Source organism: Bolinopsis microptera, chromosome 1, assembly GCF_026151205.1.
Source record: "Bolinopsis microptera isolate Bmic1 chromosome 1, MBARI_Bmic_1.0, whole genome shotgun sequence".
Taxonomy (NCBI): domain Eukaryota; kingdom Metazoa; phylum Ctenophora; class Tentaculata; order Lobata; family Bolinopsidae; genus Bolinopsis; species Bolinopsis microptera.
Genome location: NC_087072.1, coordinates 18,817,815 through 18,844,923, shown reverse-complemented (window position 1 = coordinate 18,844,923; position 27,109 = coordinate 18,817,815). Strand labels below are relative to the sequence as shown.

Here is a 27,109-nt window from a genome sequence, read left to right as displayed (position 1 = left end):
AAGAGTAACAATTTTCGCACCTGTGCTTCTTTGTTGAAAGCTATGTCCCTGATGAGTTTTTTTTTCTCAATAGTGTATAGCTGACAAGCATGAGCATTTTTATAACAACAAATAATGTAAAAAATCGAAATTAGTTGGCAAATGATGATTAACTACGGTCCATTTGTTGCTAAACAAAAACTGCTGGAATATTCTTCTTGGAATATTCTTCTTTCGGTCTAATAATTTGACACGTGATAAAACCTACTAAATTAATAATTTCTTTTCACAGATTTAAACCAGTTTATAACTTCTATTGTTATTATCAAAATTATCTAAGTTTAAAAATGGTCTGCGCGATAATTCGATCTTTAACAGATGTTCACAAAAGTCGATACAGCGAGCAATTCCTGTTAAAGGTCAAATTATCTCGGGGGAATATTCTAAAACTTGGATCAGAACAATAGACGTTATGAACTAGTTTTTTTTAAATTTATAAATTCCGTAACTTCAGTCAGTTGATTAGATCCAATGAAGTTTATTTTATGAAGGAGCAAGAGGTTATATGATAGATTTTAATCAGTATTATTTTGCACCTAACGATTCGTTAGCCAAATAATTTGTATCGTTTCAATTGTTCGTGAAAGTTGTAACTTACTTACTGCATCTTTTAACTACCTAGAATGTACTATGATTTGCAGTAGTAGTGTAGTAGTAGTGTTAGTAGTAAGGGGGCCAACGCCCCAAAAGGCCCACACATATCGAAAATCCGAAAAGGGCCCTAGAAATCGGGGCTTTTTGGGGCCTTTTGACCCTGACCACTATTTGATAGTGTTTATGGACCATAATCTCCATGTAAATACACTCAAATAAACATAAAAGTACTATGCAAGTAGTCAGATAATATCATTAAAGCACTTAGCATATATCAAACTTGATGAAATTGAAGTTAATTCTAGGGCCCCAAAAGGCCCTACACATATCGAAAATCCAAAAAGGGCCCTAGAAATCGGGGCTTTTTGGGGCGTTGGCCCCCCTAGTAGTAGTCCCCTGAAATACTCCGTTTCAGAGAGAGAAGTACCGTCAGCTGCTGCACAAGTACACCACAAACTCCTCACTCCACTCCACACTAGGACATGCTAACATGACTAGCCCCCTGACAGACACCCCAGGGAAGGTTGGAGGAAGGTATCTGACCAGCACGCCAGCGCCGCCGCCGCCCCGACATGTAATCACCAGTATGTCGCCGCCCTCTTCCGACAGTGGCACTGGCAGTGGGAGTGAAGCTTCAGGTGAGAGTTAGGCGGGGCTTGTGCCTTGTTTTGTGTTTTCTGTGTTTCTTCAATAGCGTTTATACTTTATTTTGTTAACGTATTTTCCCGTTTATTGGTTCTCGCTGTTTTCCTGATTAATGATTTTACTAATTATGTAAATATCGTCCAGGCCCTGTGTATCAGAACAAGAGAATGATAAAGGAGACCTCCAAGAAGTCAAGCTGGACTAACCCATTTGACAACCAGTGGCTTCAAAACTGGTAAGTTCCCAGTCCTTGGTAAATTTACTGTTGACTGTATGTAGTACTATAGACTGTCCTAGTGGGCTTGCATAGCGTGTTTTGCCTTGTAACAATTACATTAAAGTATTATCGTAACGCGTACGAGATGGACATACGTTTTGCCTCTATTGTCATTGACCGTTTTTTACGACCCTAGCACCACATTAAGTGTAATTAAGTTAGAGTTAATAATCTAATATAACCTCAACCTAACTGTGTAATTTTGTATTAAGTTTAATTTCAGTCGCTAAATCCAGATATAATAAATGACAGTAAGAATTAAGCCTAGATTGAACTAAGTTAACTTATTTAGTCAAGAAATTATCATCATATAATTAATCATCATGATAATAGAACTAATTGAACTAATTTCTTCCAGGCACAAGATACTCACTGAAAATGTTTCTGAAACTGATAGGCAGATTCAAGAAACAAAGAAAAGCTTGGATGAAACTAAGCTAATTGTAAGCCCTAAATTTTACTTGGCTCTTGGCCACATTTTTAATTGTGGTACCAAGTTACATCCGGAAGAATGGATTTAGTGCGTCTTGTGTGCATTATAAATGAAATAACAAAGTTTTCACAGTTAATGAATTTAAATTCATCAGCCGAGGATTAGTTGAGTTGTAGAATCTAACTGTAACCTTTCATTTCAGAGTAAACAACACCAAGAATCATTTGAGAAATTGGTAGACAAATCAATAATTGAGGAAGTTTCCGAGGATGAAGCCATTGGTGATGAGATTGACTCCTTCCCTCAACTAACTCTTCAAATGGCAGATGAGGTATATTTAAAATTCATCTATAAATGTTTATAATTCTACACGATAGAATTAACTATTTTAAAATTTAAACAGTTTTACAATATCCCTCAAACGAACATGTAGATTTATTATAATGGTTAGCTTCAACTTGTCAGATAGCCAGATTGTAGTGACTACACAACATCTGCTTGACAATATGAACAAGTAACCGGGCGATCGTTCAATCAACATTGTTGAACGAGATCGGTTATCTATCTAATCCATCCTTCCCTATTATAATATACAACTTTTAGGTGGAGAAAGCGATGTATGGTGGTCCTCAACTCGAAACTTTGGTCGAGGGATTCAATATAACTTTAGCGAGGAAAGATATCCAGACTTTGAAAGACATGACCTGGCTAAATGATGAGGTAAACTTGTTTAGCCTGCTATTGGCCATGGAGTTCTATAGGTTAAGACTCGAGGTGTTAATTGTTAAAATTGTTGTTAATTTTCGTGGCCGGTACCTATCGAGCATAATCAATAAACAAACAATATTTCAGGTGATTAATTTCTACTTCAACCTGCTTATGGACCGCAGCAAGAAATGTGCCCCAACAATTCACATTTTCAACACATTCTTTTACCCGCGTCTTCTGAAAGTCGGACATCAGGGATTGGCGCGCTGGACGCGAAAGGTATTAGCCGATGCACATGACAAGATAGATACATTCAGAATTGATATATGACTCATGACTGCCAACTGGTTCAGTTGTTATAAATTGTGGAGATTTTAGCAAGATCTCTGATCGCCTCCTTCTCTTACAGGTTGATTTGTTCGCAGTGGATTTGATCATGATTCCTATACATCTGGGAATGCATTGGTGTTTGGCAGCTATAGATATGAGAGCTAAAACTATAACCTACTATGATTCCTTGTTGGGGGACAACCACCAATGCACTAATGCTTTAAGGTATGTTTTCCGAATACCGGCTTGTGCAAGCCAACTTCTGTGTTCCACCGCAACAATAGAGGCAGTTTTCGCGCTTAATGGGACAATATTGCATTATCACCCAACGACTAGCGAAATTGTAGAAATTCCCGGTGCGAAGCGCGTAATTGCACAGCATTTATTGCGCGCGGCTCAAGTTCTACACGCTTGTTTGCAGCACGAGATCGGTTGGTTTGAATGACGTGATAGGCATGGTGGTAAGTCGGTCGAGGCTAGAGTACCATATCGAATAGATGGCAATTTGTACCAAGAGCTACCGGGTGATCCAGGAGAGGTTCACTAGCTTTTATATCAGACTCTCAATTCTGAGATGACTTCTCTGACAAACTAGGACAAGTTTTCTCCGACTCAGATTGCATGGGACACAGTCAGTTTAGTGCATTTGCTCACAACGGCATAATATTTTCGCCCCTAACTCTGCGTTTATTGACCAATTTCAAGAGAATAAAACTAATAGCTACAGTTAGAGCACGGGCCTGCGAGCTGGATCCCGGTTATTTTTGGCAACTTAGGTATTTTTGGGCGTTTCAGATTTTCTAATTTGATTACTACCTTGTTCCACTTTTAGCAAAAATTTACTTCGCTCGGATGGTTAAAAGGTGTTTCATTTAGGACTGGTGACTCCTCAGATCTATTTTCAGTGGAGTTGATACTAACCTAAATTTTAAAAACTATCACGAAACTTTTTTCATTTCCAGTTGCTCACCTGTACTAATTTTGATTTAAACTACAGTTTTACTCTTAATTTCATGTAGTTAATAAAATGATCTAAATCTTGCCTATTTCAGAGACTATATTGCCGCTGAGCATCAAGCCAAGAAGAAATCCCCTCTAGATATCAAAAATTGGAAACTGACCATCGAGAAGGTAATATAACACCTAAATTCGTTACTCCTTCTTGAAACTCGTTATTTTAAGAAGGTAAAATTGAACTTTGGGTTGTCTGGTGAGCTTGTTAATTTGCATTGGCCGGAAATTCAACTTAAAGCTCCCCTATGAACCAAGTGACACCTAACTCCAATATTAACGGCACGCTATTCTCCAGGACATACCAGAGCAGTTGAACGGCTGCGACTGCGGAGTTTTTACGTGCAAATATGCGGAGTATGTGAGTCAGGACAAAACTTTCGACTTCACCCAGGCTGACATGCCCTACTTCAGACGGCGAATGATATGGGAGATGGTTAATAAGACTCTTTTATAAACTTTACAAGAAAAACTGCTAGACAGTGTATAATTTATTTACTAGTGTGCTGTGAAATTGCTGGTTTTTGTTCACGCTTTAACGATATTAAGTGAGAGACACTTTTATACTCCTTGTGTCTTTGTTTCAGCTGAGATTGAGAAAATTAGACTTGAGTCAAGCGTATAATAGCAATTTATAGCAATTTACATTTTGCTCACTGCTCAGCATACGGTGATAAAATACGATGAAAGTTGCAAATAATTTTCATAATTTTGATGAAAATCATCAATTCATAATTATCCCTAGTCCCACTTTCGTTTACAATACCTTTTAACAGAGTGTGATAAACTTTATTTCTGTTGGCATGGTTTGTCTTTTTCTTGGCAAGCCAGGATTTTTAAATCGGATATAATATTTTTATCCCTTCATGTTACTGTTTGTCATATCGAAACATCTAGGGTTACTTTTGTGGAATAAAATTAGAAATTTGTTTCTATTTGTTTTCACAATTCGCAGAAATTATTTACAGCTACAGCAATTTTAGCCCCTTTCGGAAATCTGAAATATTACTACTTTTCACTACAAAGTTTTCCAAATTCCCTCTATTTGAGGTTTGAGTGACAATAGCTTTTGACCTACTAATAAGCATTAGCACCTTAGCTTGGTCACGCATCATACGTACTCCAACACTCTCAAAAAGCTACTTTATTATCAAACTTTACTTGTGGCATTCTTTCAACTTCCTAATGTTTAAATTTCCCTTCCTATCCGCACAAATGTTACATTACATCAATGACATTTAACCTATAATTATACTAGGATCTTCCCACACTACAGTTGAGTTTTGAAATCAGAACGGGCCTATAACATTGAGTTATTTATCACTTCTCGTGTGTCTACCTTACAAGACATTTTTATAACGTACGAAATGCGACGGTTTTCCCGAAATTTCGCCATATTTTCGGACCACCAAAATTTCGGTCGTCGTAATAGAATCCGTCGCATTATTTTTAGCTTATTCCAATAATTGTGGCTTCATCGATTCATTTTGTTCTTGAAAAGTTAGTGATATGATGGTGGGACAAATAAACACAATATTCCATGATGAATTTAATGTCAAGTAATACGTTTTAAATTTACAATAAATTACATTTATGTGCTAACATAAACGTCTTATAAGAGACTAAGTCAAGATAAACAATTTAATACCAAACTCAATAAGTGAAACTGAAAGAGTCGAGCCGGACCCCTTAGAGGAAGATGAAGAAATCGATTTATAAGTTTCATTTTGTTTCAACATGATTTTACCGATTTTTAGAAAAGTTTGAATTTCCTTTAGCTTTGTGTCAGAAAACAAAATGATGAAAAATACCCTTATTTTCTGTGACGTCCGAAATGTGACGGTTTTTGTTCAATTTCGCCATATTTTCGGACCGCCAAAATTTCGGTCGTCGCAAATTGGTCCGCCACAAAAATGTCTTGTAAGGTATGCTTAATAATAAATGATTTAGAAAGTCCCTCACGACTAATGTACCACCGCTATTACGATCCTAGTTGCAATGCATTATTTGTGCAGAATGCGCGTGCTTCGTTGTAGGTTTACAACCTACGAGTTGGACTCGTTGACGGTCCTATATGGAACAGATATTTTACGAGTATCACCCGTTAAGTGCTTGGCAATTAATTATGATATAGCAAGGTGGATGATGATTAATCACTCTGATCTGGCTGTCACGTGACTTAATTTGATTAACACGTCTTGTAGATGGCTCTAACGGAGTTATAGCAACCTTAACCAAAACATCTAGCTACTAGCTCAGTACTCTGTACCACAACGAGACTGGACAATCTTGGTTGGATCGTAATTTAGATTGCGCTGCGCGTTGTCTTGGTAACGCTGCAATTTAAGATCACACATTGATCGTTCGGCGCCGCGTGTTCCGTACAATATTCTTGCGATTTATGAAGTACCAACTGCAGCTCACCCATGAACTGTGAATAACAAATATGAAACTGCCCGGAGACATCATGTACTTTCTTACAGCGAGATGTATTGTATAATGGACTACTATTGATCAGAGGAGACTATGAATATGTTATTCCACTAAAAATATATTGATGTATCATTCCAGCCTTCCAAGTTCCAATAATTTTTCTTATTTCGGTGTTTTTATTATAAGGGCAATTAAAAGTGACTAATTTACCGGAGTGACTGGTCCGAAAAATGTACTAGATTTCTTCAGATGAAACCAGATTCACTTTCTTCAAAAGTTGTCAGACCTTCTATAATCTATATGAAAACACTCAAGAAAACATCAACGTCTGATCATACCCCAAGAGCCATTTTTTCTGAAACCAGACACACCACCTGTTCCGGGCTACACTCCGAAAAACGATAACTCAATGCTGAGGAGGAGGACGCACTCGATGCAATTGACCTGAGCACGCCCTGCCAAACTCACCAAAACGTATGTACGTAACCAAATATGGTCTGAACATGATCTGATTGGGTAGCACTTACCTAGCGTTATACAAGCTAAACACACAGTTGCAGCGATCAAACAATTATATTATCATTATTAATTTCACGACAAGAATACAACATTGTTTTGACCGAGTGCGTCTCATTTCACGGCTCATTTGATCGAAGTAAGGTCTGCATCAGAGAATTAGCTGCATGTTTAAAATATACGTTAGAGCTGCAATCTTTATCTTGGTGGATGAGAAAATATCGATTGGATCTTTGAATATGAAAAATTGAGTTAAGACGAAGTGTTCATAAAATCTTATGAATAATAAAATGGGCATGATCACAATTATTGTTTGATCAGATTTTTAGTTGTTCCCAAAATTGTTTCGTTTCTACTAGTCCACAACTTCAACTTTTAGCTTGCGAGATATCAAGACAAACATTTCCTGATTCCAAATCTGCCAGGAACTTTTCTCGGTACTGAAATGAACAACATTATCTTCTGGCCATATGCAAAATTAGTGGTTAAATTTTGAAGGTTTCAACACCTCTAAATTTGAACTTGAGGACGGATGAAGGTTGTAGAGGTTTAAAAACTAATCGTTGGGTTTTTAAAAACTTTTAAAAACCTTTGTGTCTGGGAGACATGGACCGAATGCTTCCAATAGAAGATCTTCTTCTTTTACACTTTTCATGAAGTCGTCCATTGACAATCGGTTGTCGTGATCGTGATCCTAAGATAACAAATAAGCCCATAATATATCATCAAAAACATGTAATTAAAATTTGTTTAAAAATGGTCCGAAAAGAGAAACGTTGCCCAATTAATATAAAACGGGTGAATAATTACCATTTTCTTGAGGACAAGTTCCACAATATCTTTGATTCCCTCATCTGGATCTTCCTCGGTTGTTTGCTGCAAAAATAAATTCAATTGAAACAATTAAAGGAAATTGTGTCGGGCAATCCTTGTTGCTGTATGTAATAAAATCATGCCTAATACCCAAATCATGCATTCCACTTTTTACCCGAATATTTCCTTTACAGAGTAGCAATCTGTAATGTTCTATTTATAAAACGTATCTAACCTTAACCATGGAGTTTTTAAGCATCTGGAACATTTCTTCTCTTGAGATATAACCATCGTTGTTCATGTCGTACACATTGAAACAGTCTGTGGGGAAAACAAGCATAAGACAGCATACTTGTAAAGTTGCAACAGATGGAAAGCCGCAACACATTTGTTCTGGTCTTTGTCAAAATAAAATTTGTTTCGTCTTTTAGCACATGATAAAGTAAACTCTTTAGCAAGTATATTATTTATGCATATATCAATTACATGACGTTTTGTATGAAATGACAATTCCTACATCAATCTTAAGGGCGCAGGGGGGGGGGGGGTCTTTATGAAATTTCTCTCGAACCTGACCTGGAAAAATCGTCAAAAAACGAGGTCCAAGATTTTCAAAATCGAATAAAAATGTTCTAAGGCCTATCTTAAAATTCTGATAGAACAGAATCTCCTAAATGGTCCTAGAACATATCCTGAAAGTTTTAAGGTGATTGCTCAAAAAATGTAGGAGAAGATAGATTTTTAGACTCGATTTGCAGTCAGAAAACTAAAGGAAACGTAATCTTATGTAACCAGTAACAATTAACGGGGCGAAAAATTCGAAGATTTAGAATTTAATGCTAGGAAATATAAATTAATTGTGTCGGTGGATAGATTGGATTTTCTCATTAGACTTACATGCTACCCTCTCCTCTAGGGTTCCTCTCAGAAAGACAGAAAGTCCTAGAACCCACTCTTCTTGACTTAGATTACTGTCCATGTCTTTATCAAACGCTCTGAAAACTGAAACAACGTCAATTACCACTTTATAGAGGAGTTAAACAACTCCAGATATTTAACTGCACAGTGCACACCTTGTATTATTGTAACAATATATGGGAGGTACTTTAGTAGATTCTAACCTCGAAATCGAAATACCAGGATCCGAAAAAAGTTGTTTCTCAGATCCCCCGAAAGTGATAATTTATATTTATTTAATAATAATAATAATAATAAGTAGGAATTTATACATCGCTTTATAGCCATAAAGAACTCAAAACACAAAGATTCAGTTCAAACCATCTAAAGCGACTCATGAGTAACATGTACATAAGAACTTATTTTTATGAAGTATGGATTTTATGAGAGAGGTAATACATGATACTTATACAAATACGTTTTCAAAGAGATGAGTTTTTAGTTTCTTTTTAAATAAGACGATATCAGTTAGTGTTCTCAATTGATAAGGAAGCTGATTCCAAACAGAGGGTCTGCAGTAGCTGAAACTTCTCTCGGTTTTACTATAGTTTGAAATAGGAGGAACATTTAGGAGGAAATAGTCTTCTTCAGTTCTTAGTACACGTACAGGTTGACTCTTGATGTCAATACATTTGGTGATATACTCCGGCGCTATGTTGTTGACGCATTTGAACACGGTTAGAGCAATCTTATACTCTATTCGTTGTCGTATTGGAAGAAAATGGGCTTTTTTCAGGAATGGAGTGACACTGTCCCATTTTTTGATAGCTTTTCAACCAAACAAGAATCGAACACAGGAATTTTGTACCTTCTGGAGTTTCTTTATGAGAAGATCGGGTAAACATTAGTGTAAAATGTAAATCAAAACCCCAGTTTACCAGGCTTATTTCCGTTCCCCCGACAACCCCAGTTTGATTGTACTGCATAGTGCATATATAAACAATAGTGCACCGATTTAGAATTGGCGGTTTTTTTGGAGAATTTCAGCCAATCGAAATACATTCAAAAATCATTTCAATCATTATTGCACCACTTTTAAATTGATTCTACGATCAGAAATTTACGTTTAGGTAAGTATTTTCGGAGTTCCAGGCGTATCTAGCAGAAATTATGTGAAGTCCTCCACTATAATTACCCAGGTTTCTTTGATATTCACTGACTTTAACTATAAACAATAAAGATTGTCATCTTACCTCGGTCCATTAGAATGTCGTCCGTCATATCGAAGGTGTTATGAAGAACATCCCTGAATTTGTTTCTGTCCAGTCTGGTACCCCCAACTGTTATAGCTCCATACATGTCTAACAAAGTGTCTACTTCATCCTTTACTGACTGAGGAAATAAATTATATCGGTAACGTTTATTATTGTGTTTTTAACGTTTAGAATATTTTGAGCCACTTAGAAGCGAATTGGGTGGCATCTGTACAGCATCATTGCTATTTTGTCGCTTTGTGAGCCATTGAATGCACCGAAATATTATATTACAGAGCATTTATCCACAACAAACAAAGCGTGGGAGCCGTCAGTTATTATAATGCAATCAGAATTATGATATTTGTAGAGGTTAAAAAGCCCGTAATATATTCTTAATTTTATCATCAAATACTTACAATGACTTCGTTTTGACATTGCTTCTGCCAACTTTTGTTGAACTTTCCTGCCCAAAATTCCGGCCATCCTTATTCTAAAGAATGTAAAAAGTTCAGCATTCAAAAATTGTTTGAACTTTACACAATTTCAGGTTAATTGCTGTTTTTAAAGTAAAGGGTTAAAATGAGCAACGTCTAAAATACTCGTGTCATACCAGTAATTTTGCCATCTGTTTGACAAGTAGACATCAATAAAACAATTTTTTTCCCTGCTCTTGCCGAAGGCAAAAAGATCGTAGGGAATAAGTAATCGGGTTTGGATATATGAGGTGGCCCGACGGTCCTACGGTGATGACAAAAGTCTGCTCCTTCGCAATATAGACCACTCCCCTATAATTATGTGTATAAAAGGAGTCTATTTTGCGCGCGCGACGCCTGTTATGTGTTAATTAATTACAGGCATAGCAACCAGTTTTTGGTGCTTGACGACTGTTACACAGGTTTCCATCGGGTTACAATTCACTCTTATTCATTAATATAGCATATTAAGATATTAGTCATCAGAGCGGATCAATCATCAATGTAAGTGTTATTTTGGTGAAACAAGCTTAATAAATTACCGAGTGATAAAATTCAGCAAGTCGAAACAAATTAAATGATGATATCAGCTGATAAACTCGTTGCTGATTACTTAACAGTTGGTCGACACTTAATGGTAAAAAGCGAAAACATAGTTGACAAAAGATGTTACTTTACATTTACATTCAAGGAGCAACTAAGATCAAGATTGCGGTATGCTTTTAAAGAATCCTATATAAAATCAAAGGCTCGATAGTCGATAGTTGATGGAGCTGTAGATGTAAGCATCAAACAGAATAGTTGATTACAGTCAATAAAGTTGGCATACGATGCAATAATATGACGTGACATGATACGCATCGTTAACATGAAAGAAAACCGCGCAAAAATGAAATGATCTACAACCAAACCACATACAGATCGACGGCGACACTTCAGATGCGCGCAGAATTTTACAAGTTCTGCACGCCTAATATAATATAAACGATTATCACGTGCGCCAAACACCACTCTGGGATACAATAAAGTAGAACAATTACATTGTAGGCAGTAGGGAAATTTTATCGTGCGTGGTGTTACCGCGGCGAAATTCTTGTTAAAGATTAAATGGTTAAAACCAATGCAAATTTCAATCTTTTCAGCTCAAGAAGATTATATAACAATGTCAACTCCTTTACTTTTTGCTTACCAGATAACACCTTATGACAATTGCATGCATAATAGCTTGTAGTAAAATATATGCTTTCCTTTTATGATAATTATTAACGGCCAGGTAGCGCAGTTGGTTAGAACGCCTGTCTTACAATCGTTAGGTTGCGAGTTCGAAACCCACTGACTGCCTGGTCGTGGGGTGAGCGTCGTCGACGTTCAGCTAAGGATCATGAGTGGTCTATGCAGCCCCCCGGTCTACTCAGCCGAATACTCGAGAAATCGGGTGTGAGGGTTAAATGAGGAGCTGCACATTGCAGCAAAGTCTCGGACGAAGAAAGTATGGTACACACTACCTTAACCGTCACTGGCCAAAAAGATCCTTCGGCTTCCTGTAATTGGCTGGTTGCACTTGTGTAACATTGTGGCTGTTGGAATACACCGAAGTAAAATAAGTGTCTAGATAAAAAAAAACATAAAAGATATTGCTCAGACGTCATAGACCTAACAAAAGAATAATCTTTTGCATGGCAAAATAGGGATATGATTATCATATTTGTAGATTGTAGAATGGAATATTGCATAAGTGCACTGTGTAACCACACCAGCCAACTATGAGCTTACAAAATATTTGACTAAAGCTCTGGCTTGACCCTCCCCTATCTTAATTAAAATGTACCTCTGTAACCAAGGAACGTTGGTGTGTGTTATAAATAAGTCATTTTCAGAATCTGGCCACTTGTATAAACTATTAAGAAGGCAGACCAAAACTCAGATGTGTACAGAAACCTGAACATGCAGACTATAGTCCTGATAAAATGGAATAAAAATCTTGAGTTGTTGAATTTTGCAAAATTTTTATTGAAAATAGTCAAAATCTGGCTTACGAAATATGTGATTTAATCCCTAAGCAGATCTATTGCTGCAATTCAAACTAATTTTACAAGGGAACCTTGGAGTTTTTTAATAAGATAAAATATCTTTTACCCTGAAAAAATATTGAGCAGGCCATTAAAGGCTAAAGTGTCATAACAGTGTTTATGATCAATTGTTACTGGTTCAAAAGTCCTGGGGTTAACATTATTAATAGCTTTTTGCATAAGGCAAAATTTCAAATATTACATCGAAGATAGAAATGACCATGCATATACTAGCACTGTTTGAGTAGAATAAAAAGCTTTATATCGCGATTAGATATATCCGAATACTATTACTATTTCTATTTAATCAAGCACCAGCCACCAGATAATAATTTTATGGCATCTACGGACGCCTGGACTACCTCAATAGCCGCATCTGCCGTGCCAGGGTTTGCAGTTTTCCTTTAGAGTTTGTCCCAACCTCCTTAAGAATGGTTGAAAAATCTTAACTAAATTACTTGCAAAAAATCGTCTTTAGCTCTAGTAAAAACATATTATTTTAGAAATTTTACCTGTAACTCTTCTAGAATCACCTCATTTGTCCAATTTTATCTTTCTATGTCTTGGAGGGAGAGGGGCGACAAAATGGGGGTGCTATGGGCACAGGGGGACACGAACATGAAATGTTAAGCCGCTGAAAACTTGTTGAGTTCTACACTACATCTGAAAATCCGAACTCTCTTTGAGGCTATTTAAGCCTTAAGAAGAAATAGTACATAGCTGCATGTGAATGGGTTTTGCTCTACAGATCAGAAAGTTGGATACTGACAAAAGCTCAAAAGAAAAGATTTAACTGATTAGCATTGTTATATTGGCTCTTCTATAATGAATACGACACTCCAATTTACAGAACGCTTGCTGGAGATAAAACAAAAATTATCAGACTATACATGCAGCATGAGTAACTGGTGGATAAGCCTTCGGTAAAAACGGATCCGGAAAAGTCAATGCGGCACTCGGGTCCTTGGTATTGTCGTCGGTATATTGTCCATTATCTACGTTCTGCTTTCATAGCTTAAACAATAGTGAGTTCTAAATATACAGCTTTAAACCGATTAAGTATGAATGAATGAAATACCTGACAATCCGCACTCCTATAATTCAAAAGCATGAGTAACTCGTAGTGATGTATGATTTTTAGAAACTTTAAATTAAATTTGGCACTCACAGGTCCTCATGATCATGTGATCGCCGCATGAGGTTCTGTAAATGCGCAGGGCACCTTCAAGCTTAAAATATTTACCTTATTTTATCTTACTGGGGCAGTCAACCAACGCACGGCTTTATTTTTATGAAATGATATGTTTTGATTGTTAGTAATAAATACCAAAATTTAAATTTGTTTTCCTATTGCATGTACAGGGCCGACTACAACAAAGTCTACGTTATTAAAGGATATAACAAATTCTTAAGAGGAGGCAAGAGTCCTGAATGTGGGACAGAGATATCATACATGATGAAGGTTATCTCGCGTACATCAGATGTAGATGTGTGATTTATATTAATTGACGATGTCAATTCATGGCAGCTCGGCGCGGCACAGTAGCGCATTTTGCCGATCTAGCCAGTGTCGGTGTGAGAAGCCTGGCCTTATTGAGTGCGCGGCGCGGCACAGTAACGCATCGCGCTACAATGATTTATAGTAATTTATAGTAATATTAATAATTATAATTCCTTTTCGATAAAAATATAGCTAGACGTCTAACTCAACTGTGAACATATTATCATACATGTAAAATTTAAATTATAAAAGTATATCATCATGACATAACACAGAGACTGCAATCGACATGATACATAAGAACAAAATTTGCTGTAACGCTCGATTTTGATCACTTGTAAAAATCATCAATTGCGCGGCACACCTTAAAGATTAATAAAGTACAAGAAAACAACAAATTTTTTCAAGAAAACAACAAATTTTTATTTAAATCAATTATAGCAACAATTTGAAAAACTTTAAAGCTCTTCTATTACCATGGAATATACTACGCGACGGGTATGGTGACTTGGGCTATTGAGTTGTTAAGTAGATTAAGATTAGTAAACCTGCACTTGCATTGTATATTTTATAAAAACTAGAAATTAGGCTTCACGGTAAAATGGAGAAGCAGGCTGATCTTGGAGAGAGCAGACCGTAAAGTTTACGCACCCACCAGGGCTACCTACCTACCCCAGTTGTTCTTTTTGGTTTATCAGCTTGTATTGTTATATTTATGGACCCCAAGTCACCACACTAAGAAGGAGTATGTAAAAAAAAAAAAAAATAATAATAATAATAATAAGTTAAGTTAATATCATCATATCTGTTTAAAACAGTAAAAGTCAAGTTGAGGATTGACTTTCCTAGTTAATTTAAAGGTTCAAACGTTTGGGAATATAATAATGTTGGTATTTTATCTGCTGCAGCAATAATATCGAAATATCATTTGTCTACAAAATTTTCGCCACTTCAATAGATATTGGGTCGGCAATTTGGTGAGTGAGTGATGAAATGGTTTGGTCTGTGACTGAGTGAGGGGCGATGTGAAAGTTGTGGTAAGTCCAGGTGTTATTATTGTTGGTGGATTGAGATCCCAGGATGATACTTTTACAGCGTAATTTAACCAAAGATACAGAAGTAGTGAGGATTTCCCCATTCTCATTTAGAATCCGTTTATGTATGCTATTCCACAATTTGGAGGCTATATAAAGAAAAGTGTTGGTTTTTCTTGGGAGGATTATGACATTGCTTGTATCACGTTTTGATGAGTCTATAGTACAATACAACGAGTATGGAGTGCGAAATTTCATAATTCGAAATATCTCAGATATACAGTGGTATTTGTACAAGTTTTGAACAGTAAGCAATTTAAGTCGATTAAAAATGGGCTTGGTGTGCTCTTTTTCGAAAAAAGCAGCTCCTAACCTCTGTTTTGTATAAGGTCTGGCTCGTGCACAAGTGGCATGTTTGTCGAGGTATGCATTTAGGTCTCCAAAAAGGATTCTTATACAACGTTTCTGAGTTATGAACAGCTTATCGTTTGGTTGGTCTTTGAGGGCTGAGCCCCAAACACTTATTCCGTAAGCAAGATGTGATTCCAATAATGCAGAGTATATTTTTTGGTAGTGTTCCCCTGGAACTGAATGTTTAATCCTGTTAAGTGCTCCTGTAGTGGACCTAATTTTTTTTCTTAGATATTCTATATGTGGGCCCCAGCTAAGTTTTTCATCAATTACTACACCAAGAAATTTGGTGTTGCTAACCTTGACAATTTTGTGTCCATTTATAAATATTCCTTGTGATTTGTCATATTCATTGGCATACGGCCTAACCCTGGCGCAGGTTTCATCAGATTCGTATGCAGGTAGAAAATGTATGTAGCAGCATTTAGACATGTTTATATGTAAGAGATTACTTCTCATGAATTTGCATACGAAATCAAGAACTTTATTGGCCTTCAAGTATGTTGCTTCTTTGGACGGTCCAGTGATAAATATATTTGTGTCATCAGCATAGAGCACAAATTTGCATTCATCGCCTTTGTAACAGTTTATTATGTCGTTCATATATAATAAGAAAAGTAGAGGGCCTAGTATGGAACCTTGGGGAACTCCATATTTTACATTCATAGTCTCTGATGTAGTGTTGAGAAATGAAACATACTGTGATCTATCGGATAAATAGCTTTTTAGAAGTCCTAGAGCTAGACCTCTAACCCCATAATTTTCCAGTTTCCTCAGGAGAATGCCATGGTCAAGAGTATCAAAAGCTTTGCTTAGGTCAATAAAGATTCCTAGAACATGATTACCACTGGATGTTGATGTTGTGATTGAATCAACTGATTTGTGGAGTGCATGTGAGGTTGAGTGGCCTTTTCGAAAACCAAATTGTTCATTACTGAGAATGTCATTAGCAGTGAAAAAGGTATAAAGCCGTTTGTATATTATTTTTTCAAAAATTTTACCAAAGATTGGCAATATTGACACAGGTCTATAATTTTCAATATTTTCTTTATTATCTTTTTTATGGATAGGAGTTACTTTGCCTATTTTGAATATGGATGGGAACGTGCCTTTTTGAATACATGTATTATACAAATTTGCTAATATGTTGGATAACACATTTTAAAATAAAAATGAATTAAATTCAGGTCTTTATTGACAAATCAAATCGGTGGCGATTACGTTTTCACCTCTTGAGGGAATCCTACGCATGTTGTTAACTGTCAGACTTTGGACGAGGAAATGTTCTCGCGCCGTACGTTTATTATGGTAAAGCATTTTGGTACCAGAACGATAAATCTGTTTAAAATAAAAAGTTAAAAAGTTCGAAAATAGAGTGTTTTAGTGAATAACTTAGAATATATTTTTGATTTTCTCAAGGTCTGACTGATAGATTTTCTTTAAACTTTCCAGATAGTTACAAGGCTATATGACGGATAATGTGTGAGAGTTTGGGAGAATTTATATGTGCCAAACTTGAGATATAATGACTTCAAACACAAGAAAATATATATTATATACAAGATATTGCGAGCGTCCTGTTACTCTCTTAGATGCAATATCTGTAAAGTATTGGATGAGAACTGATTTTAAGTAAGGATTTTAAATTAAGTTCAGGATTATAAAAAAATTCTCCGATTTGCAGTTCGAATAATATGTGCTTGTGATGCATCCGGCATCAGCATAATCTCAGAGGAAACATCTCTCGCGTGCATATCTTTTTTATCTTTTTTAGCAGAACCCTTTCCTCAGAAAGTCACCGAGTGAAAATGAAAAAGTCAGATGACTGTAACAAAGCAGCAGAAATCCCACACATTAATAGCCCTCTCTCATCACTATGCTGAAATTAAAAATATAATTTTTGACTGTACAGTGGTAAGTAACTTTTCAAATCTCAATCAGGTTTTAATTATCTCAGTTACTCGCCAGATTTTGAACGATTAGGCGCTAGACAGTATGATTCTAAAGATTTACAATCTTAAATTTTGTACTACCTTTGTTCATCCTTAGAACAACATTACGAAGTACTCCAGCGGACGGAGTACTCCAGCGGACGAAGTACTCCAGCGGACATCTGAGCAGAAACGATTTCACTCGACCAAGGTACTGGAGCTGAAAAATTTTGAGTCATATTTCTTTTGTAAACAAGTGAAAAAGAAGTACTAAATTACAAACAATGTCATTAAGCTTATTAGCGATCATGGATGAAGATAACAATGTAATTAGGAACAATGTAAACATGGAATGCAGCATCGCATTGATTGAGTGGGTCTCAGAATTAATTAATTATTGGATGCCAGGAACTAGAAATAAATATACTGGAATACTGTGTTTTCATGGAGAGGTCTAATTCTAATTGGAACCATCAAGGGGAATGAGATTAAATTATTGGATGCCAGGAACTAGAAATAAATATACTGGAATACTGTGTTTTCATGGAGAGGTCTAATTCTAATTGGAACCATCAAGGGGAATGAGATTTAATTATTGGATGCCAGGAACTAGAAATAAATATACTGGAATACTGTGTTTCCATGGAGAGGTCTAATTCTAATTGGAACCATCAAGGGGAATGAAATTAAATTATTGGATGACAGGAACTAGAAATAAATATCAAATATACTGGAATACTGTGTTTTCATGGAGAGGTCTAATTCTAATTGGAACCATCAAGGGGAATGAGATTAAATTATTGGATGCCAGGAACTAGAAATAAATATACTGGAATACTGTGTTTTCATGGAGAGGTCTAATTCTAATTGGAACCATCAAGGGGAATGAGATTAAATTATTGGATGCCAGGAACTAGAAATAAATATACTGGAATACTGTGTTTTCATGGAGAGGTCTAATTCTAATTGGAACCAATCAAATCATATTACACAAACTCATAACACTACCAACTACGGGCTGGTTGGTTATCTAGCTTGCTAGTTTATTGCTCGCTCCTCTCATGAAGCTTGAAAAGAGCGCCGCGCATAGAAATTGGCGAGCCAGGTAAGCTGGTTGGTTCTTTCAGCTAAAACTAAAATTAAAATTAAAATTAAGTTATGCATGATGATCAGTAATATTTACTTGCAAACAGTATTACAATTGAAGCACGGTTCTTTGCAGCTTCAAGCTTGCAAGAAATTATTTTTGATTTTGAATGTGTTTACTGGGCCGCGCTCAGCCTGTCATTCCGCCGAATCTCTAATCTCTAAGTTTTATGTTTATGAACATAATAGCCTGAGGTCCCAGGTAAGAATGTGTGCAAAAATTAATATATTTAAGTAAAACAAAAATTTTAAGTAAAACAAAATTTTGCAACCACGCGCGCGCCGCGAATAAAGGAATTATGCAGCATTGCAGCGTGTACATTGTGCAATATTTAATTTTGAGAATTGCGTGTTGAGACTTCCTTTTCTCTTGCTTGGTCGAAGTTGTTCATAATAGTTGATGATCTGACTCATTGTAGAAAAAAATTGGAACCTTTAGGAGAGAAACTCTTTGTTTTGTTTCCTCAGTCGTCTTTCTATGCACTTGACATACGTTGCATGCCACTTTTCGCGCGCGTGATACGTAACATGTATCAACTATGCACTATGATCCATGATCAATGTTGAAGTTTTAGTAAGAATTAAGGGAACCAGCTATGTCAGTAATAAAATTGCAACATAACGATTATTTTTGGTTTCATCCTTAAGTGGCAAAGAAGGGTTTTATAAATCAATATTCCACTGGGAAGTTTGATTAGGTTTTTAAAATAGGATAATGTTTTGATACACTTTTTAAGAATATTGTATTTGATAAATAATAATATTTATATATTTATTATTAATGTTAGTGGGAAAAGATTTATTATAAATTTTTTCACATGATGATATTTTGTAAATATTTTATGTGATGTCATAAATTTTATTTTACTTTTTCTTTCATCTTGCCTGAATCCAGCTTGGTGATATCTTTGCTTTAATTCCCCATCTTCAAAATTAAGCTGTTTAAACTAACTGAGGTTACTGCTAGATGGTTCAGTATCAAACACAGGCCATGCTTTATCTTTGTTCTTTCTCATACGCTTTAATGCAGATGTATCCCATGCAGTGGCGAAACGTCGCATATTGGCGCCCACCGTAAAAGCACCCCCCTATTGGCACCCCTCCCTAAAATTAGACAAATTAGGTGATTTTAGAGGATGCGCTGGCAAAATCTCTAGAAATATGTGTTTCTAAAGCAAAACGAACAGTTGGCTAGTACTGCACTGTAGATAAGTTTTTCAAAATTGTCCCACATTCAAACGACAATTTGGCGGCCCCCTAAGAGGGTTTAAAGGTCTGTTGTTGCAATATAGAATGAAGTAGCTGGTGCTATATATCAGCCACAGTTTTCAGCTTGTCATGCAACTCAATCACATTAGTTGAAAGTTTACACCAAACTTTGATCCCCTCTTCAGACTTTTCAAATTGAAAATGTTTTCAGACTTTTCTGGTTGTTTTAGATAATTTGGTCCAATAGAGCCTGTTGAAAAACCTTTGTTATTTTTGTCCATATATACTTGAAATCTCCTTAAACTTATCATTGGTTTTTGCAGTTCATTGCTCATAATTGGGAATATGATATATCATAATATTCCTAGATTGCAATATAATATTTAATACCTTTTTTGAAAGTATCATGTTACTGCTCATTATGTAAAATAAACATTTTAGGTTTCTAAGTACCCTATCTACAGCTGCAATATGGTGAGTACTAAACAAATGACCAAATTATAAAGATTTAAATACTTCATATTGCAGTTTTACTCTTAATTCTGATTGAAATGTTCTTGCTGGCACTAATTACTGATTAATATGTTTTTATAATGATCATCTTATCAGGCCTCAAGAAAAGCTGGAAAGAAGGGACCCAAGAAGAGGGCCGCCCGTGCCACCTCCAATGTCTTCGCCATGTTCGATCAGTCTCAGATCCAGGAGTTCAAAGAGGTTATTATATAACAGTTTCACTTAGCTCTTAGTAATCAGGTAATTGATTTTTCTTCTCTTGACTAACTCAATCAAACAAACAATTTGATAAAACAGTAGGATACTATTAAAATGTCATACAATTTTAATTTTCAGGCATTCAACATGATTGATCAGAATAACGACGGTTTCATCTGCAAAGAGGATCTTCACGATATGTTGGCTTCATTGGGTTTGTCTTAAGAGTTAACATTTTCTTAGCTGTGATCTCACCTGGAAATGCACAATGTAATCAAGCTCATCTTAATAACACGTTTTTATCATCAAATAACAATGTTTTCTTTTACAGGACAAGAGCCCACTGATGCTTACCTTGAGGCTATGATTGGGGAGGCTGCAGGACCAATTAACTTCACTATGTTCTTGACAATGTTCGGAGAAAAACTAAACGGTAATTTATACTTTTAACACTTGCTTACTATTTACCGATTTAGTCCGCTTTGATTTTGAACCCCTTAATATATTACATTTTTTTTTTTTTTTGGTCGAGGGCGCTCACTCTACCTCCCCGGATTAGCAAGGAGGCTACGTCCGCCTTGTGGCTAACGTCTGATGGAGCTCCTTTGGACTGCAGGCTTTGTACCTTTTGCTCTGCTTGGCATGGGGTTCGCAGAGCCCGGTACGTCCAAAAGACATAACATAGTTATGGCCCGGTGGATCGGCGATGACCCTAAGGTTATCTGCCATAATGATCCGTCATCGAGAGACTCCATAGAACCCGTCTGGAGTCAGGTGTCGAAACACCCTCCCGGAAAAGGTAGTGCGTTACTTCGAGGAACTACCACCGCATTATGCTAGCGGGCCTGCCCTGGTGATCCTCGAGGTTGTGTCGTGCTTTTAGTATTTAGGAGGATCGAGTTGAGATGATATTAAACTCGAACCCTGGTGTGATGTTCCTTTGGTTTATCTTTGGTTTCACGTATTTATCTTTTGACGTCATGTGATGCCGTTTGTGAAGTAGTCTATAGTTGCTTGTGAAAATAAGTTCGTGCGCGGTATTTCTATGCTAGTTTGCCTTGGCGCTTTCCAGACTCTTCCTGTTGTAGAGCGCTCACTTTGGAGTTTTAGTGATATTCCGTGGTTTATATGGTTTTGCGGCTGGTTCAATAATGTCATTTTTCCATGACTGGATGGGTTATTTTGTCCACTTTCCGTGGCGGAGTAGAGAGTGCCAGTCTCTGTGTTTGAACTGCTGATGTGATTGAGTGAGTGAGATGCTGCATTGCTACTGGCTGACTCGCCAGCAGCAATGCAAGTCCAAGAAGAAAGAAGGAGAGACACTGTCCGTTTTCTGGGTGAGCCACCACCGACAGTGATCCCACTTCTGTGGGGCTGATGGTGTTGGCTCCAAGAACCAGCCGTGAGCGAACAGCGCCTGACCCCCTCTGTGGTTAACTTGAGAATAATTGGACTATGCCATTCTCCAGGCCAATCCGTTCAGTAACCAGCTGACCCAGCACCACCTCTGATGGAAGATGTGGTTCGGATTGGACTTCGCTAGGATTTGTCAGTTTTTCTGTAGACACTAATGCTCCCTCGAGGAGAGACATGAGCCCCGGCGAAACTGACCAAAAAACGTGACAAGGATTCTCACCCTGAAATTCTTAAATAACGTTTCTTTAAGATTCCGAGTTTCGAGTTATGAAACCGTTTCTAACGAAATCATACGGTACACTCGTGTAATATCAGTATTAAGATCACATATTACTGTGAGTGTTTGCATTATACCGCGTATCACATGACCTTGTAAACAAGCGTCGCGTTGTGCTTACGTGGCCTGTTACCGTGAGAAACTTTTATAGCAGCCGCAAATTTTAATTACGAGCTGGTAGTTAAAAGATGAACCTAATATCACATACCACTGTAAAATAATAAAGTGGTGAGGACTTAAGAGTTGGACAATATGTATATAATACAATATTTTAACTTATGTTGACCATTTGTAATGAGATTCGTCCCACAACCCCATTATGCCCGACCTTGTGTGTAACTAAATGTTAAACTGTTTATTACATCCCCATTTATATACCCAAGTAACTGCTACAGGGCCTAGTGAAGCTACTTTTCGATTGAACTTCGAGCTGCATATCTCATTACTATTAATATCATACTACTAATCTCATTACTTAAGTTACTTAGTTGAACTTTTGGAATGAAATTGTGTGTAAATATTAAACAGTTTACACTGGTACGGTAATATTAGCATTTACACGGGTACTACTATAATTAACGCTGGTAATTAACACAAGGATTAAGAAACTAACCCACTGTTTAACACAGGGACGGACCCAGAAGAAGTTATACGGAACGCTTTCGCGTGCTTTGACGACGACAGTACAGGGGTGATACACGAAGACAGGTACGTGTTATTTTAGTTTATTATAATACATATAAGTTACATAATTTTATATTATATTATTAATAAAACTGAGAGACTTTTTTCCTGGTATCGCATGAGGTGGCTTCCTTACAAAATCCTAGAAACAGTATTTAACCATATTCTCATATTTCTATAACAGTAATAAATGGCTCGCACTCCAGAGTTACATTTATTAACGGACTCCAGAGTTACATTTATTAACGGACACAGAACCACGTAAATATGTACATATTTTACACGACATGTCACGTTTGTGTTACAACACGACATTATCGTATGTTTCTCAAATTAGATACTTAAAACTGCCGGAATGTAGCAAAGGGTTCCTATGATCAGTGAAATTGGTAAATTGTAAAAGAGTGAACGACTCTCCCAACTCTCCCATTACTGTCCGAATGTTTGTGGTACACACCAGACACACAGAAACATATCACCTGATCACCGTAAGTAGAGGCGATTAGTTTCTAACTCTGATAGGTTGATTTGTTACAGTTACTCTAGCTGAGCCGGTACCGACCCACTTTAACTACTACATTCTTGTGAAGACCTAGTTAACTGTACAGTTCGCAACGCTCTTATATGGTTATATGTAATTTACAGCATCAGTGATTGTAAATTGCATTGTCTATTTTGCGAATACCCCGAAAGGAAATAAGGAAATATGGGCGACAACTTTATATAAGTCAAAATATGTGTATATGTCAGAAGACTGATTATTTTAAAGCTGTAGTCAGGGCTAGTCTTTCAGCGTGTTTACTGGTCTGTACTCTGTCTGGCCTTTATTTAAAGAGATTTAAAATAAATATCTCTCATTCTAAACACTCAACATGACACGTTTAGCGCTCGTTGAGGTGTATGGAATAAATAAGTGTGTGCAAAGTATAAATTCTAAATATCCCATATCCTCTATTACCAATTTACCAATAATAATTTACCAATAATTATGACCGTTACAGGACCTATGATAGAGGTTGATAACTCATACACATTGAGATATGTGATAAGAAAGGTAACTTTCACAGGCTTCACTGTAACGATATTTGATGAGGTTATGTGGTGAGGGTCGCTATAATAATCTCCCATTTCACTCCAAATAGAGGTCGGGCACTGTTACACGCACTACACTATATTTACAGTAATATAGCGTGTGTAACAGTAGCTTTCTGCGAGACCTTGTCGGAGGGTTTTGTAGGAAAGCTGTCAACAGGCGGATTAGCAACATACATGTCCGCCTACCCTCCCTCCCTCTCATTTAACATTCACACCCCACATACTTTACCGCGCTTCAAGGGCTTGAGAGAGCTCAGCAGCGGCCCTTAGAACACGCATTTTATAACGTTCTACATCTCGAGGAGTAGAAATGTGTGTGTTTGAAGAGTGGGAATGTAGGATGTAGGATGTAGGAATGTAGGAGCTAGATGTTAGTTAAAATGTTTACATTCCTCAGAGTGTCATTACACAGATTGCTTTTAATTTGGTGTGTAAGATTAGATTATAATGAGTCACATACCAAACTTTATACAGCGTCCGTAACCAGGTCTCACCATGTCTCTTTAAATATTTGTAGTGGCTGACAAACAAATTTATCTTTAATTAGCCATGAGACCTGTCTGAGTTCTAACTCACCGGAAAATGTTTTCTGATGAAAGCAATGTGCGATGACGACATTGTGATGTCTGATGACGACATTCCTTAACACTTACGTCAGGCTACACGATCACATTCTACACTTAATCTCGTGATCACATCATTGCTTGCTTCCTTGCCAATAACATCTCCTGCATATCTGAACAACATATCTTATGTGGTCCTCATCTCACGGTCATGACAACTGTTAGACTGAGAAGTGAGAGGGAGGGAGGGAGCATGCCTGACTTTATAGAGGAGGGAGCCTGCCTGCTTGACTTTGTAACGAGGGAGCCTGCCGTCTGACGTAGCGGATGTTGGAGGTAATTGGTGCAGGATGTTTTAATTAATCACGTGACCGAGCGAATTATAAAACTAACTGGGCAGTGCTAATTCTGCTGTTAGACACATGTTCTAGAATATACAGCTTTCTGTGGGTTAACTTAATGAAACGCATGGGTGGGCTTTGTAAGCTGATTTGTACTGAAGTATAAAATATGAGCACCTAACTGAATACGCCACTTTACTCCCCAACCTAACGTTTTCAATTATGAATGACTTTAAAGTCTGATAAAGCGAACTTATTCCGTGTAAGCGAATCATCTTAATCTAATCAAGTTCTATAAATTTATTTTCTACAGAACTCAATCAGATAGTTGCACACCCTGCATGGAGACTTGTGTCTTCCAATCTGAGCAAGTAAATTAACTTATACTGTGTAACACTTAGCTGAAATCATAGCAGATGACTTACATAAACACACTTTTAATATTATACACAATATGTAATGGCCACGTCATTCCAAAACGAACTCCAAATGGTCAGAAACTGACGTTAGATATCATTATATACGTGTTATATACGTGTTATATACGTGTTGTATACGTTATAACATTCACACTATCGTTTAAACTGATGGTGATTCAACTCTAGCCATCCCTTTTTGTTGTAGAAAGGGCAGGCTCCCAGATAATAATCAAAGCTTTCTGCCATCCTAATGTTGTGTCTTTCTAACACTACTGTTGTTAGTCCAATGTTATATAGTTTAAAACACTACTGTTACATCCGAACAATTGGGTCACACATCAACAGTCAACAGTCCCATGATGTGTAGTGTGTACAGCTGTGTAGAATTAAACACTGGCCAATAACTGTTAACTCTACACAACTCTATAATATAGAGTTGTAGTCAATACAATATAACTCTATAACACAGACCATTGACAGTATTCAGTTTCATTAAATGATGAATACTCTTCTATTACTCTTCTATTGTATTAGTATGAATGAGAAATATACTATAAAATATACTACATAATAATAAAATTATTATATAATGTAACCCGTGCCTCCTAGTTGACACAATAGTTACTATATGTCAGTCCTGAGTTACACTAACAATTAACATATGTTGGGCTCCTTTATAAAACTTTACTTTCTCAGGTTACGTGACTTGATGACAACTATGGGTGAGAGGTTCACTGACGACGAGGTAAGAAAATATAACGTCACGGTTATTTTCGTAATAACCACCACCAGTTATATTTAACTGACTAGCCCTGGTGGTAGTTGAAGCAGCCAACATGTGTCAGCAAATGTGGTTTTCATAAATTTCGTCATCAAACTGTTGGTTTTTATCGGTAGTAGTAAAACGGGAAGCTTTCCCAGTATTTTTCCAAAGATAATCACCGTGATAGAAATGAAAGTAAGCCCCTATGATATTTATTATAATATGATAATTATGTTAATCCCTTCTAATTTGCTGTTATGCCAGGTTGACGAGATGTACAGAGGTGCACCAATCAGCGAGGAAGGAATGTTTGACTACAATGCTTTCGTTCGAATGATCAAACACGGCTCTAAAGACGAGTAGATATTCTAGATATATATGTACATTTTCAACTTTATATATTTACCTGAGGAGTATGCAGCTATAGCATGAAATTACTGGACTGTAAATTGGAAATGTCTTATCTTTTATCTTTGTGTTGAGATAACATGAGCTTAACGAACTAAATAGACTGTGAGAGAGATTTGCATTTTCTGGTGGCCGATGGGTCCCCGTGTCCAACCATCCTGAACGCTGAAGTGACTTCCATTATATTTATATGATTATTTTATTTTTGTAAGGTTAAGATTAGAGTTCCGTTTGATACATTTTGAAACGCTGTGTAGTTATTAAACTGATGTTGCTATTTGTGAATTAAAAAACATTTTTCGTCATGCACCCTTTTGAATTAATGAAGAATTTACCCGTTTATTGAATTTAAAATTTGAGATTTTTCTTAGAAAATTGTTTAATTTGAAAAATGTACCAAAGTTACAGCCTGTTACCAATCATACTTGCAAAATGAAAGCAGCTGAAATAGATTAAGAGAAGTATTATAGCAAAATTATAAGGAAAATGTAAATAATAATGCCACACTTACCTCAATAGTTAGAGTCAGAATAAGGTAGAATAATACTTGTAATAGCCCGATAGTAAGCGAATAACAAGACGGGGGCCGAGCCACAAAAACTGAGAAAACACCCTCTGATTATGAGATTGACAGATGTTCTCATGTAACCCGCGAATCAATGTTACATGATAACATCAGCGCCAAACGCATGTGGTTCAATTGCGC

General features: G+C 36.6%; 3 protein-coding genes across 3 annotated transcripts in view; 2 read left to right on the top strand and 1 right to left on the bottom strand.

The window, feature by feature from the left end:
* LOC134823913 (sentrin-specific protease 1-like) overlaps window positions 1-4,962 on the top strand; it is a 34,990-nt gene extending 30,028 nt beyond the window's left edge. The window contains exons 6-14 of the mRNA XM_063835513.1: window positions 1,049-1,271; window positions 1,423-1,513; window positions 1,914-1,998; window positions 2,191-2,319; window positions 2,592-2,708; window positions 2,841-2,975; window positions 3,106-3,251; window positions 4,079-4,157; window positions 4,336-4,962. Of these exons, the coding sequence (XP_063691583.1) occupies window positions 1,049-1,271; window positions 1,423-1,513; window positions 1,914-1,998; window positions 2,191-2,319; window positions 2,592-2,708; window positions 2,841-2,975; window positions 3,106-3,251; window positions 4,079-4,157; window positions 4,336-4,494 (1,164 nt within the window). The 3' untranslated portion in view covers window positions 4,495-4,962. The remainder of the gene's footprint in view (window positions 1-1,048; window positions 1,272-1,422; window positions 1,514-1,913; window positions 1,999-2,190; window positions 2,320-2,591; window positions 2,709-2,840; window positions 2,976-3,105; window positions 3,252-4,078; window positions 4,158-4,335) is intronic.
* LOC134823930 (myosin regulatory light chain 12B-like) lies at window positions 592-26,778 on the top strand. The gene is made up of 8 exons (XM_063835530.1): window positions 592-602; window positions 20,166-20,200; window positions 20,336-20,440; window positions 20,576-20,651; window positions 20,769-20,870; window positions 22,760-22,838; window positions 25,929-25,977; window positions 26,260-26,778. The coding sequence occupies exons 2-8, from the start codon at window positions 20,198-20,200 to the stop codon at window positions 26,356-26,358; spliced, it is 513 nt and encodes a 170-aa protein (XP_063691600.1). The 5' UTR covers window positions 592-602; window positions 20,166-20,197; the 3' UTR covers window positions 26,359-26,778.
* Window positions 7,265-10,444, bottom strand: LOC134814107 (calaxin-like). The gene is made up of 7 exons (XM_063822145.1): window positions 10,369-10,444; window positions 9,950-10,084; window positions 8,697-8,801; window positions 8,035-8,120; window positions 7,797-7,862; window positions 7,576-7,680; window positions 7,265-7,426 (listed from the first exon to the last, which is right to left on the bottom strand). Exons 1-7 carry the CDS (start codon window positions 10,433-10,435, stop codon window positions 7,355-7,357), a joined length of 636 nt encoding a protein of 211 aa, XP_063678215.1. The 5' UTR covers window positions 10,436-10,444; the 3' UTR covers window positions 7,265-7,354.
* Window positions 26,779-27,109: the final 331 nt, after the last annotated feature.